Below are 14,905 nucleotides of genomic sequence, written 5' to 3'. Positions count from 1 at the left end.
ATACACACCTAAAAACTTAAGCAGAAATTGAACACCACTCAGTCTGAGCCTTAGTGCTGCAGGTAGAGCTTAGCTGAGCTTCGGTGAGAACTTTGAAAACATGGAAGCAGTGAGAGCGAGAGGAAGAGGAAGACAGAGAGGAGGTGGAGGATGAGGGCAAGAACAAAGAAGACCTTTAAATAGACACATATTTCAGATGACATCAGGGCCACTTTGCTGAACTATGTCAAAACTCATAATGAGGCAGGCTGGGCGGAGAGTCCAGCCCAACCTCTCAGCCAAAATACAGACACTGAGGCCGAACAAAGTTGTGACAGAGCTCAAACAGAGTGCAAGACTTCTGAGATGGTGTGTACAGCTGCTCCTCCACCGAGCAGCTGTGAGTTAAGAAATAGTTGCAATGCATAATCACACTAATTCAAAATTCTAAATGTTGAATGTTTCCTTTCTGTTTCATACATATAACTAAACTATAACTAAGGAGCCCTCAGTTGCTTCAGAGGTGTGTGCACTGAAATGAAACGATGTAACATCAATCAAAAGTATATCTGCAGGTATGTTAGGACTGAATGTGTATACGTGTGTGAGGCTGAGACATGAGGGACAGATGTAGGTCAACTCACTGTTTGCTACCACTGGAGTGGTGTGGGGGGGGGTTGTGTTTTTTGCCCGGCATACTGAATCCAGCTGGTACTGTCCCTGCTAGAAAAAAAAAAAAGATTTTTACTGATTTTGCAGACACATAAAAAAGAGGCTTCTGTATAATGTTAATTATGTTAACAATCAATATTACTGTCAGATAAACAATCTTCTAATAATTCGTAAAAAACAAAAACATCTTACTTAAGGAATACCTTACGAAACAATAAACAAGCAAGACTGATATCTGAGCAGGGGTCTATTCCAGAGAGCGGGTTTAATGAAAACTCTGAGTTTCTTAACACTGAGATGAGGGAAACTCTGAGTTTTCCGTTCCAGAAAATGAAATCCCTTTAACTCTGAGTCAGTTACCATGGTAACTTACTCTGTGAAGCTAACCTGCTCACTGGCAGGTTTTCTTCAACAAACCCTTCTGACCAGAAGCGTCATTTCCTCTTCATACTGTCTACGTCAAAGTGAAGATCGGAGACATTCATGTAAAGAAGTTCATGTGGGAAAAGATTAAAATCCCGATTGGTCCTTAGTTTGTTGTCTTGCTACCCAAGACCTGTGTTTATGAACATGAGCTCTTTTCTGGTCAGTCAGTCAGTGTGAGGACAGAGACAGAGATCTCATATGTTACACATGGAGGCTTCATCCTCACATCAAATCTTTCTAACTCTGAGACTCTGTGGACATTAAGACGCCTGTCAGACTGGCATCAGTTCCTCTGCACCGAAACATTCATCACTGTAAAAAAAAAAAAGCTTTAGACACACATGACTCTGGTCTATGAAGAATTATTTCTCATGTTCTGATTGGTCGCACTGATGAACCGTCCTATCACAGCTGTCATATTACGCTGTAGATGATGATACTTCTGAGCGAGGATGAGAGTAATGCAGCTGAAAATACTTTAACATTTAAAAACTCCACTAAATGTAATTTAAATGTCAGGTTTTGAATACACTGAAATACAGTCATGCTGTTGAGCAAGATTTTTAAATGTAAAGTAGACATCTGAAAATTTACATTCAGCTTTAACCTCGACTCTTTTTCAACTGAAAAATCACCAAAATCTGAGGTTACAATCATAGATCTATAAACTTGTGTCTGATCTGTTTCATTTATAAACTTGTGTCTGATCTGTTTCATCTATATCTATAAACTTGTGTCGATCTGTTTCATCTATATCTATAAACCTGTGTCTGATCTGTTTCATCTATATTATAAACTTGTGTCTGATCTGTGTGATCTATATCTATCAACTTGTGTCTGATCTCTTTCATCTATATCTATAAACGTGTGTCTGATCTGTTTCATCTATATCTATAAACTTGTGTCTGATCTGTGTGATCTATATCTCCATCCTCTGCTGCAGCAGAACTGGCTCCACATCAGGTTACATGTGAACATTGAATCTAACAAACAGCAGGTTCCAGCTGTTCCACAAATAAGAGTGTGATAAAGAACGTGGTCTAGTGGACGACGCTGAATAAACTCTAACACTTTGAACTAATTGACTCTTTCACTGCTGCTGCTGTTTTTAAAGGTAAATGTGCTTTAATGTCACACATGAATCTTTCTGGCTCCACTGGATTAAAATGGAGGCTCTGCTCTACCTGTTGCCATGGTGAATCGTTGAATCAGAGATCCATTGATTGATGGCTTTTTATATTCCTCGTGCACACGGTTAACTCAGGTGAACATACTCAGAGTTGATTGAACTGACTCAGATCAGCTGTTCTGGAGCTGAAAAGTTTCCCGTCTCAGGGTTCATCAACCCAGAGTTCAGGGTTCCAGTCAGAGTTTGTTAAACCTGCTTTCTGGAATAGACCCTAGGTAATTAAGGTTATTATTATATTTATGTGTGGTAAGTAAACTAGTAAAGTATAGAATGCAAATTGCATATGGAGCATGATGGACAGCTCAAATAGTGTCCAGATGGTAAGCAGCAGAAGACAGGAGCTGCTGCCTGGACTGGAGGCTTGTTTGTGGTGAAACAAAGCAGCGGTGAGAGGGAGGAGTTACACTGACCCCTCAGGGCTCAAGTCACTCAACTAGTTCATATGATAGTTTCTATTTACATTCCAAACCGTTCAACTTATGGAGGGAATTTCACACATCAGGAAAATGCCGACACCAATCAAACTTAAATGATTTAAATTTTCAAGGCAAAAAAAATAAATAAAAACATGATATAAAAATATTATTTCAGGATGTGATTGGAGTAAAGATGAGAAAGTAAAGAAAAACCGCTCAAATCTAAGAACGCAAAATGGAGCCAAACCGGTCCACAAACAAAAATGGCGACATGAAACTATATTTTGTCACCAATTCTAGACTACCGTTAAAACACTTTAAAACTTTAAAGCGCGTAAATCCTCAGCACAGAGTTAATCATCTCACGTCACATCCCGCCCTCAGACCCTGGTTATTGGTTTAATGGACCCACCTCTGTGATGAACCGTCTGATCCTGATGAAACCAGCAGCGACTCTGCTCATCAACAAAACACATTAGGCGCGCCGCCGCATCCTCCAGGCCGCGCGCTCAGCAGCGGAAAAAGACTCGCCTACAGGTGTGTGCTCTTCATGTTGCCCCTCCCCTGGTCATACGGGTCTAACCTGTCCTGCTATTCATCAAAACGACTAAAACAGACCTTATGTGAGCTTATTCTACCTTCTTCCACTATCAGCACCTTTGTTTTCGGTTTAGCCTATATAAAACGAATGGGACAGATCGTAAGAAATCCCATTTATTTATTTAAAATTAATTTCAAAACTAAATTATCTTACAAAATACAAACGCTGAAGTGAAAGTAAAAGGGAGTATGAGAGTTTCTATGAAAGACAAATCCAGTCCACCAGGCTTTACACGAGCAGAGCCAGGAAGGTTGTTTATTGACTGTTCACGTTCTCCAGTTCACCCAGGTCATTTGAAATTGAAACCTTGAGTGAACCCTTGGATTTGATCATAGGTGCTCGTTGGTGCATGCTCCTCTTCACTCCATACGTAGTGCTGTATGTCCTTCCCAAACAATACAACTTCAGTTTAATCAGTCCACACAACATTTTCCATTTCTACTCCATGTCTGTGGCACAAGCTCAGCTTTTTTGATCACACCCTCCAAGAAGCTAGTGGATTCTTTGGAAACTCCTTGTTCCTTTTGAACTTCCATTTCAAGGATTCAGTTCTTTGCTCTGCAAGTCAATGATGATGATTCATCTTGAGATTCAGCTGTTTGAATGGGAGCGCAAACTGATAGCACTGATCTATGACTTCAGACATGAACTGTTCATCTTGCACTGAGACCTCTTTCCTCTCATCATATTGTTTCTCAGGAAAGTCATGCATATATCTTAGACTTCGATATACCACTGACTCATTCAGTTCTATCACTGAAATTCAACAGTCTTCACTTCACAAACAGCCTCATAGTTGTATCTACTGACATCCTACTTCACAGTCAGTTTTTAGCAGCTTGACTTGTGTCGAATAGTCCCACAGTTCTACATATCATAAAACTCTTTACCATTAATGCTTCTAACTTCAACATCTTTGACAACTGAAGATCTTGAGTCTTCTGAGATCTCTTTTTTGCAATACACAGTTCACATCAGCAGATGCTTCTTGTGATGCGTCTTATGCTGATGTGGTGGACATTGTATGACTGTATAAGATCGCAGCAGTTAAAAATATAGTAAACGGGGCGTCGAGTAGCTCAGTTGGTTTAGGTCCTCGCTGCAGCAGGCCCAGGTTCGAGTCCTGCATCGGACGGCCCTTTGCTGCATGTCACTCCCCCTCTCTCTGCCTCCCCATTTCCTGTCTCTATCTACTGCACTGTCAATAAAGGCATAAAAGGCCCCCCCCCCCAAAAAAAAAAAAAAAAATATATATATATATATAGAGTAAACGTAGATAAAAAAAGTACAGTTGATATATTCAGTCACAACTATACTTTTACTATATTTTTTATCAACATCAGCACTTTATTACTAAAATTGACATGTTGCACTACTTGTTATGCCCTAGTCTACTATTATGTCCACTCTGTCTATGTTTGTATATTTATATTTTATATATATGATTTTCTTTATATATGACTGCACATTGAGCCAGGAGAAAACACAATGTTGTTCTGCTGTGCACCTCTGTTGTATGGTCTGAATGACAATACAGTTAATTTTGACACTTTGAACAGCAATCTCAAGAGGCTGTGTTTTATATAAATCAGGGTAACTCTAACTCACACCTCCAACCTGCTTTCACTGACAGAAATCCAGGTGTGCCAGCTCTTGTCATTAGCCGAAGGGTTCAAATTTCCAGCATACGCTATGAATGTTTGATGTATTCAACATGGACAAAATCAATACAATGATTTGTGTCTTATAAGTTAAATAGATGATGTTTGTTCTTTATTGTAACTTTGATGAAGATCTGAATCTGAGTTCTCTTACTTCTTCTTGCCACTGTTACTGTAGATCAAGAAAAAAAAATAACCCATTTGCTCTGGCAAACTCATATTTCTACATGTATCTAGGATAAACAAGGCTAAATATATCAGCATTAACAAGAAATAAATCAAACTATCAATTATGAAAATGTAACCTTGGTCTGGTTTTGCAGTTTTATAGTAGTCTTAACTTCACTGTAAACCCTCACTCATTGCCACTGACATGACATAACTGAGCTTGGGCAGCTGTGTAAGGTAGATGTAACAGAGATCACAAAAAACTGTACATAATCTCCATGGCTAAAATAAAACGAAAAAGGCAAAACACATAAAAAGGTACTTCATTGACATGAAGCATTGGGACATAGCTAATACAGTACAAAAGAACGGTGTACACACATCAATCAAACATATCAATGTACAAATAAAAGCTTACAAATGGATTGACAAACTAATTACAAAACACCAATTTGTTATATTCCACTTTATCATTCAGTGACAGAGAGACAGTTCATATTCTACTACTACTACTATGTGTGTGTGTGTGTGTGTGTGTGTGTGTTTGTGTGTGTGTGTGTGTGTGTGTGTGTGTGTGTGTGTGTGTGCATAATACATTAAAGCAATGTGGAGTGTAGCACCACTGTATGAAACATACTGTACAGTAGATAGAAGTATATTGTATCTTCCTACTGAACAAAAGGAAAGGTGTCTGCTGCAGTGTCTATTATTATATACAGCAGCCTTCATTAACATTGAGTCAACCTGATCTACGTCAAGATCATTTCATTGATCTTTTCAGGCAGTGTCTAGTACGATTAGTTCTGGTTTATTTCATATGTGTCTGATGAGGTGTACATAAGTGCCCATAGCAACATCCAACATCCTCGCAGTTTCTCTCTGCTTCCAATCTGTGTTGCTAAGCTAGGTTAAACACATACCAGAGTGGAGACACATCCCCTAGGGCAAATTAATGTGTCCATTAGTTTATTAGTGTTAATAATAAAATAAACAATAACAGTTCAATTAGTCCACTTCCTCTGGCTGAGGTGTTGTATAGCCTGATGGCAGTAGGAACAAAGGATCTCCTGAACCTCTCTGTTCTGCAGCCCAGTGAGATGAGATGTTGGCTGCAGCTGTAGATGGCCTCCATCTTACATTGCATGCATCTCAGTCCTGAGTGAGTCCAGACTCCTGCCAAGCACAGACCCAGCCTTTTTGACCAGCTTGTCCAGTCTTGTGTCCAGTGTTCATGTCTGACAGCAGACTGCAGCATTAAAAAGTTCACTGGCCAACACTGACAGATAAAACATGTGCAGCATTTCACTGCAGACGTCAAAGGACCTGAGCTTCCTGAAATGACCATCTCCTTGGTCTTGAGGTGTTCAGAAGGAGGCAGTTCTTGTCACCGAGTATTTGTGGATGTGGCAGGACTCAGAGTTGTATTTAAAGTTTGCCGTATACAGGGTGAACAGGAGCGGAGCCAGAACAGTCCCCTGTGGAGCCCCAGTGCTGCTCATCACTGTCCCTGAGACAGTTATCCAACCTGACGTACTGTGGTCTCACCTCCTCCGCTGTAAAGGACAAGAGACTTGACCCCAGTGTGGAGGGAGTTGCAGCTGCAGTGTCAGGTTGTGGAGGAGATGCTGCAGGAGAAGCTGCAGCTGAAGCAGTGGGAGAGAGAACAGGTGAGGCTGTGTCACACCTGTTGGAGAACAGGTTGAACTCATTGGTCTTGTCCACATCACCTGATGTCGCCTGGCTGTTCTTCTCTTTATAGCCAGTGATGGTCCTCATCCCCTTCTACACCTCTCTGGTGTTGGTGTGCTCAATGTTACAATGATCATTATTATTTAACAGCAGTGATGTGTGTGCACCTGTTTTAATGTCATAATGGTACATCTGCAATCAGAGGACAGTCAGACCTTTGCCTGGTAGGGAGATACTTTCACAGTTCACTTCTCACACAGTCTCACAGTCTGTGCAAAGGAGCATGTTTTCCTTTGTAGACTGCATATGGAATCCAGGTGTGTTCATGGAAGTGTTTAGTTGCTGTTGGTCTGATTCATGTTGTACTCTTGAATCTTCTGTTTGATATGAGAGAGCTTGTTCTTCAGGTACTCACACCTCTCCCTTTTTTCCAAATATGTCGGGTCCTGACAAGAAAAGAAATAAAATAAGTAGTAAAGAAATATAAAACAAATACATAAATTTCTCTCCGAGTGATGAAATTCCTCTACGTCAGAGGACAGTCTTCATGATGGTCAGAGAATTTCACTGGTGGGTTACTGTATGGAGAATACGGTAACAGAAAGTTCAGTACAATCTCCTTGCTCTACCCCTCCTGCACCCGTTCCTTTGCCTGCCACAGTCTGATCCGTCCGGGAAAATAAACCAAAAATATTTTGACATTTTTACACTGTTTCCATTGTTTCATTGTAGAGCGCATTGATTAGCTCAGCCACAGTCACAATATGTAATCAACTGTCAGCGACCTGATCTGAGCCCAGTTCAACAGCCGTGTGTGAAATGTTGCTACATAGTCAGTAGTCTGTCTACGCCATATAAAGTCCAACTTATAGTCCAGTAAGCATTAACATTAACCATCAGGATAGACAGGGTAGCAGGTCTTTAGCCATTAGACCATCCTGGATACTTTAAAAATTGCAGACTGGTGCCGTATCTTAGTAGTAGAAGTAAGTCAGTCAGTCCTACATTCTTGACAAGTATCTAAATGTGTCAAATTTGTGGAAAGCTCCTTAAACAATGTCTAGCATCATATTCATGAGCTTCATGTATTTACTTCTACCACTAAGTTATTCACTATAGTGAGTATTAAATGAAGATAGCGAGGTTAAAAAATGTATTTGTACCACCACAGTTTATCAAACTACTACTTCCCTTCTTTTAAGCAAGAGGAACAAACAACAAATTGTCTCCTGATAGTTTCTGCGGAATGATGATAATGCGCTCACATTCTCCAGGTGTGACTCACAGGTGACAACATGGAGGATTCCTGTCTTGACTCAAACATTCAGGTACTGTGACCTGGTTTTGGTTGATGAATTACCTGATGAACCTCTTTTACTGTAAAGGCTTTTGTTAGGATGACTCAGTGGCTACTAGCTTCTTGTGACCTGCCAGCTCCCTGCCGTCGAGCAAGCGTTCTGATGAATCCTGCCAGGTGTGTCCCGAAACTTTACACTAATAAAGGTATCATCTTCAAGAATACAAGACAAGAATGTTTGTCTCTGTACTCAGATTTACATCACATGTCGAACATCTTCCAGACTGATTTATTTTTTAATTTTGAATTGTTTTCTACTGACACTGACACTCCTCATACCACATACAGTATGACTTTAGCACCTGAGTCAATGATAATTGACAGTTCTGACAATAATAATTGATTTGGCCATATTGCTTTTTAATTGAGATCTGAGGGAGGTCAAAATAAAGTTTGTTTGGGTGTCTTTTTGTTGCACAGGGGCAGCGAGGGCTATCAAGGGTTTATTCCAGTTTATTTCAACCTGTCATACTAACTTCCCGCTCACCACGTCACCGTAGAGATTCAGGGACACGAGGACTCGCAGCCTGAGCCTCCTACAGCCTCCCACATAAACGTGATTATCATTTTTACATGAATCATTTCCAACACTTGTTTTGAAGCCATTATGCAAACATCCAGCTGATCTGATCACCATTCATAGCTTCTCTCAGATGTCTCATTCTTTTTAACTTTTGGATATTTTTACCCTGGGATAATAAAACAACTAAATATATTCTTTTATTTTTGACCATTTCTTTTTTGACTTTGGACTAAACAGGCTGTGTGAGATGTGTTCACACTCGGTGGTGGTATCTGGGCAGATGGTGCATGATGCAGGATAGAAACATCAACCAATTACCTGCTCCATTCATGCTCAGTCAGACACTACATGGACTTTGTACCGAGGATGTGGCAGGGGAAAATCAGTTTCATGTTAATGTCAACTGATGCAGACATCTGAGTTCACACACACAGCCCCTCTGGGTAATGTCTAGAAAAGTGCAAATAGCCACAATAGGCACATTTGTGGGAACTATGCTAGGTTGAAATAAATCAGAATTATCCTTTAATCAGAGTATAAACTCTCTGGCACAGAAACAGCAGCTCATCATAAATACTTACAGCTTTCTTCCTCTGATATTCCATTAAAATGCCACTGATCCGCTCCTTCTCCTGTAAAAACAAAACCCCAGCATGTTACTGGACATAGTTATGCACTCTGTATTAAAGTATGTCACTGTTTGTTTGTGTGGAGCTGAGTGAGATTTGTACCATTTGGCTGGAGGGCCGGGAGGAAAGGTCCTGCATCATCTCGTCCATCTCTTCAAACTTGCTGGCCATAGCCTGAACCTCAGAGTGCAGCTCCTTGTACTCAGCGTACTGGTCGTTGAACACAGCCTTGTACTGGTCCCGCTCCTCCTCTGAGTGGATGCTGCGGTATTTCCTGTGGAAACAGCACAGAAGACAACACATGGACTGGCAGCTCCGTCACACTGCGACAGAATGTGTCTCATATCGAGCCGTCCATGTAACAACTACTGCTGTGAATATTTGTGTTTTCCCTGAGTTTGCTTAAAATAGATTCACGGACAGGTACAATTCTACGGGGTTGAGGAGAGACCTGAAGGTGACAGTTCACAGACGCTTCCTGTCCAATCTGACAGAGCCTGCGAGGATCTGTCAGGAAGAATGAAGACTCGGAGCTGTGATTGCTGCTTCCACAAAGTACTGAGTTAAAGGTCTGAAGACTTAAATCCTTTTGACTTTGAGGTCGGGGAACACAATGGAGCGTTACAACAAAATCAGTAACTTCAATCAAGGATGTTTTTCAGAACCTTCCTACCAGAATTCATATGAATGTCAAACAGGAACGTGAAATTTAACATGAACATAATACTCACGCCACATAATCTGCTATAACAACAGGTTTGGGGATGTGTCCGGCTGGTATGTGGCCTTGGCGGATCTCTGGCTCCAGCGCCACCAGAGGAGCAGGTGCAGAGTTGTTGGGGTTATCCATGATGTCCGGCTGGACGGTGGGGAGAGGAGTCTGCTCTGAGGCCCTGGAGGCTGAGCCCAGCTACAGCAGGTGAAAAAGTCATGTGGTCACTTCATCTACACTCTCTGCAATTCAGTGACTACAAGGAGATGAAGAAGTGATACTTACTATAGAAAGAGGGACTGATGATCCGTTAGTTTTCATCTGGGTTTGGAAGAGGAGATGGAGAGTGAGTCCTTACATGTTCACAGTGCTCACAAACAATCCAGTGATGATTGTAATAGACCAGTTACTAGTAGAGCTGCACGCTATTGCAAAAAAACTGACATTGCAATATTCTTTTATCAAAATATATGTTATGTTATGTTATATGTTTCTCCTGTTCCTCACTTATTTTTGGGTTGTGGTCCATGACTAGCGGGGGCGGGGCCTTCTTTGATTGTTTGATAAGCTTATCAAGAATGACTGTGATTGGTGGTTGGCCTTTATGTCACTCACTAGCAACAAAACTGTGCTGATGCTGTGTCAGACTCTCGGCCGTGGACAGTGACAACTGTGAGTTTTCCTTTTATATCAGGCAGCAAAAAAACTGAGAAATTACATGTTTGAGTTCATTTGCCACATCTTGCGATATGAGTATGTGGCATCTTCACATCGCCATGACAATACTGAAAAATATTGTGCAGCCCCACTTACGACCCGTCATTAAACTTTGTCTGTAAACAACTGTGTGCAAGGTCATTTTTAATACTTACTAACGTAAACCAGTCGCTGACTAGAAGGTAGTAAAAAATCAATATCTAAAATCTTTGGTATGTTTCAGAAAATGGTTAAAAACATGAAAAATAACATGCATGATTCAACCCTGCAGCAGTCTTTGAGACAAGTAGACACATATTATTTCTTTTGTGTATGGGTTCTTCTCTGTCTTCAGTTGGTTCTGGAGTAATTCATCACATTCTTCTGTTACACACAGTGTCATCTGAGGCTGTATGCACCTCAGTGTAAAGCACACTGAGATTCCTCATAATGACATTTACTGTAGCATATTATCAAAACTACCTTGTGTTAGAGTGTAGAGAATTTGACAGGGTGTCGGGAGGATGAATGTCTGTGGTTTTCTCTTAGTGAGGCTGCTTTAAAACTTTCTTTTGTTTAGTTAAATACAGTTGAGTGAACTGTCCCTGACACTGCTCTGTGTGTTCAGCAGATTAACACCAGTGGGACTGTATTCCCAGGGAGGGGCAGTTTACACTGGGACTGCAGCTGAGACCAGGCAGTCACATTAAACTGTCAATCACTCCTTCAGGTTTAAGAGAGGTTTAAGAGACATGTTGCTGTGATGCTGTAATTGTTCATATTGTCAAGTTGCATTGTCAGATGCAGAACGCTACATGTTAAAGCTACACTATGTAACTTTTTCTAGTATTTTATTTCTAATATTTTGAAATAAAATATTTCAAAATATTGTCAATGGCTTCTGTGACCCAGACTCATTCAACAGTCTGACAGCAATGCAAGCTGCCCCCTTCCAGCCAATCAGACTGTTCATCAATCTGGTCTACTACTCCTCGCGCAACAAGGCTTGACGCTAGTGTTAGCTGCTGAAAAACATCACTGTGGCTGAGTCGGGCGAGCGAGCTCTCTATTTGTGTCTTTTAAAATGTCAAGTACATGTTGAACACATTTCTTACCACCTGCAAATATGTAATTATGGAGCATTGTGTAACTGATCAAAGAGAGGGAGGGGTGCGAGGAGCGGAGTGGTATTGTCATGTTAAAAGTGAAATAAAGAAATTCAAAATTCAAAATGAATCTCATGCTCCTATTTTTCTAAAAACTCATATTTAAAAAGTACAGCCCAGATGCAACAATAACTTCTGGCCCCGTCTGGTCTGGTTTGAGATCACTGAACTTAAACAGCGAGAGAGTATTCAGCGTTAACTGTGCGCAGTCAGCAGTAAGCTGTTTAATCACAAGAATCCAAATTCTGACTTTCATTCAACCAAAGTTTGATTCCACAGTTTCCACAGACGATGCTGCTTTGCTCAGCTCTTCCTCTCTGCTGCACCAGCTGTGATAATACTGGATTAAAGGTTGGTTTTGACCTAGTCACAAAAGGAGAGTGTGTGTGTGTGTGTGTGTGTGTGTGTGTGTGTATGTGTGTCAGACCTCTTGTATCAGCCCCTCCTTCCTCATCCTTGCTGCTTCATGCCTCCACAGCTTCAGACACACTCCTGCGCTGATGAAGTACAGCACCATGTTGAAGAAGAGGAAGATGATGGCTGCTGTCTGTCCAGCCTCGGTGCGACAGAACGCTCCGTTTAGTCCATTATTGAAGACGGGTATGTTGCAGAGTCCACCCCGAGTGGTGTCCCTCACGTACACCACCCCCGCTGCTATATAAAGCACTGCCAGGACCAGGTTGACGGAGCACTCTGTGAGCGGCCACCAGGAAGAGTCTAGAAGGATGGCTCTGTAGTATATGGTCATCCCGAGAACAACCATTATAACGGTCACTATCCAGGCGAGACCAGCCACCACCAGGACAAAAGGAGTCTTGGGGCCTGTGTAACTGCCCCCATATCCATTTCCACCAACACCTCCACCGAGCCCCCCAAACAGTTGTGGTTTGGAGTATCCATACATATTGAACCACTCGTTGTCTTTATGAACATAAGCACAGACGCAGGCGAACACGGCTGCTCCGAGCAGCAGCTGCACACACCCCAGGATCCTCAGCAGGCCGGCCCAGGACTTCATGTAGGCGTAGCGCTGGTGATACTCCTCCACCCGCTCCTGATAGGTCAGGGCAGACAGGTTGCTGGGTACTACAGAGGCAGAGTTGAGGGCTTCGGCGCCCAGGAGCAGTCCGTCCTGCTCCTTCTGAGTGGTGTAGCTGCCCCCAGAGCCGCCGTACGGGTCCAAATAGGAGCCGGGAAGGGACGGAGATGGAGGGGCAGAGTGCGGGGGCGAGCAGGGGACCCCTACAGTGGTGTGACACATGGCACTCTTCCTGGACGAGGGGGCAGGTGAGTGAGGGGCAGGTAGAGGTGGCGGGATGGACCAGCCCTTGCTGCCACGCTTACTGCTACTGCCACGGAAGAACTTCTTGACAGAGTCGGGGACGAAGCGGTGGACTGGCTTAAGATCCTCATTGTCATAGCTGTCCTCATCATCACTGGGGGGGTCGAAAGATTCAAGCCCAACAGCTGGCTGTTCAGGTAGAGGGGGAGGGGGAAGGGGGTCTAAGCTGATAGCCTGCATTTTTCCATGCATAGGTGCTGGTGGCGGGGGGAGATCCTGGTCCCACCCTCCGAAGCCAACAGGGACCTGGTCATAGTATGGGATCTCCCGCACCCGGTCGAACCTGGTGAAAGAAGCAACTCCTTCTGAAGACATCAGGACCTGGACTTTGTGTCTGCTTCAAGGAAAAACACAGAGAATTCAAACAGTCTCCTGTCAACAGATGGTCTACAGTTAAAGTGGGATGATCAGATGGTGATCAGACGGTGATCAGACGGTGGGGTTATGGGCCTTCTCCCATTGGAATCATACTACCTGTTTATCAGGTGTGAGGGCTAATGTGAGGCGCCAGAAGATTTACATTTGCTTTCATCCCTGTGGGGAGAGTGGAGAGGAAGAATGAAGGAGGAGGAGAGGTAAAAAAAATGATTACAGAGCTGCCGATTTGTTATTCCAAACAATAAAATACTAAATCTGTTAACTAAAGTATTTTATCCAATGATGTACTAAATATTATTAAAGGCTGGACAAGAGAAGGAAAAATTAAGGGAGTAAAAACAGTGAAGGAAGAAGTGAAGAATTAAGTGGAAAGGTAAAGAGAAGGAAGACGTGAAGAAAAGAAGAGGAGAAAGAAAAAGTTCATTCTTATCAGTTAAGTCGGTCTTTGACCCAGTTTTAACAGTCGGCCCCAGTACAACAGTTATCATGGTCAGAATACATGAAGCCATCCGACTGGAAATGACCCAGGTTTTCATTGCAGAAATGTGGCCGGTTTTTTCAGCCGACCCCATCGACAGCAGCACGTTGCTCTTACTCCTGCTGCTTCTCCAAACTGGGAAGTCAAATCTACTGCAGGTAATACACTGACGATGGAGAAGTACCCCACACAACCCCGCCTCAAACAACCCCAACCATGCTTTTAACATCAGCGTTTGTCTGTAGACAGCTGTTGGTGAGGAAAGGAATGAAGTTTGACGATGAACTCACAACGTTTCTTCTAGACTGATAAGTAAACAGCTGTTAATGCTAACGTTAGCTATGTAGCAACAGAAAAAACAACATTTAACACCTTTAAAAGATGCAGACAGCAAGAATAAAGCTGGACTGTCTTTACTTGCGCAACAAAATCCTCCTTATGATGCTTTTTCTCTGATGAACAGATATTGTCTACCAGCAGCAACATTTCTTCTCTTGGCAGTTTGGATTATTTTCCGTTTCCATTTCAGGCAGCTTCACAGTGACAGTGCAGTGTAATGAACCAAGCTCTGCTGAGCCTTCATCCAATGATTACCACGGCCTTGCTAATTATTGTCATCCTCCAGTATTTTTTATTCATTATCTTAGTTTACCTTTAGTTCAGTTGTGTTTCAATGATACAGCTATTTCAAACAGTAGGGTTATTTTAACTGATACTTTTTTGACTGAATTTGAGAAATGCTTGTTAAAACTTCCAGTGGTTTTGTTTTTTCCAACCAGCCGATATATTCTGGTTCATATGCAGGTTAGTATACAGTAGCAGG

The 14,905-nt window shown here is 42.2% G+C and overlaps 1 protein-coding gene across 1 annotated transcript in view; it reads right to left on the bottom strand.

Annotated features, from left to right (window-relative positions):
• The window catches only part of LOC130169196 (uncharacterized), a 20,313-nt gene extending 6,730 nt beyond the window's left edge, over positions 1–13,583 (bottom strand). Inside the window, exons 1-8 of the mRNA XM_056375694.1 lie at positions 12,312–13,583; positions 10,308–10,343; positions 10,042–10,220; positions 9,413–9,584; positions 9,263–9,313; positions 7,145–7,247; positions 3,095–3,190; positions 624–702 (exon numbers count right to left, since the gene is read on the bottom strand). Coding sequence (XP_056231669.1) covers positions 624–702; positions 3,095–3,190; positions 7,145–7,247; positions 9,263–9,313; positions 9,413–9,584; positions 10,042–10,220; positions 10,308–10,343; positions 12,312–13,541 — 1,946 coding nt within the window. The 5' untranslated portion in view covers positions 13,542–13,583. The remainder of the gene's footprint in view (positions 1–623; positions 703–3,094; positions 3,191–7,144; positions 7,248–9,262; positions 9,314–9,412; positions 9,585–10,041; positions 10,221–10,307; positions 10,344–12,311) is intronic.
• Between the last annotated feature and the right edge of the window lie 1,322 nt (positions 13,584–14,905).

This window comes from Seriola aureovittata, chromosome 5, assembly GCF_021018895.1.
Source record: "Seriola aureovittata isolate HTS-2021-v1 ecotype China chromosome 5, ASM2101889v1, whole genome shotgun sequence".
Taxonomy (NCBI): Eukaryota; Metazoa; Chordata; class Actinopteri; order Carangiformes; family Carangidae; genus Seriola; species Seriola aureovittata.
This window is presented reverse-complemented; position numbering and strand designations above follow the sequence as displayed.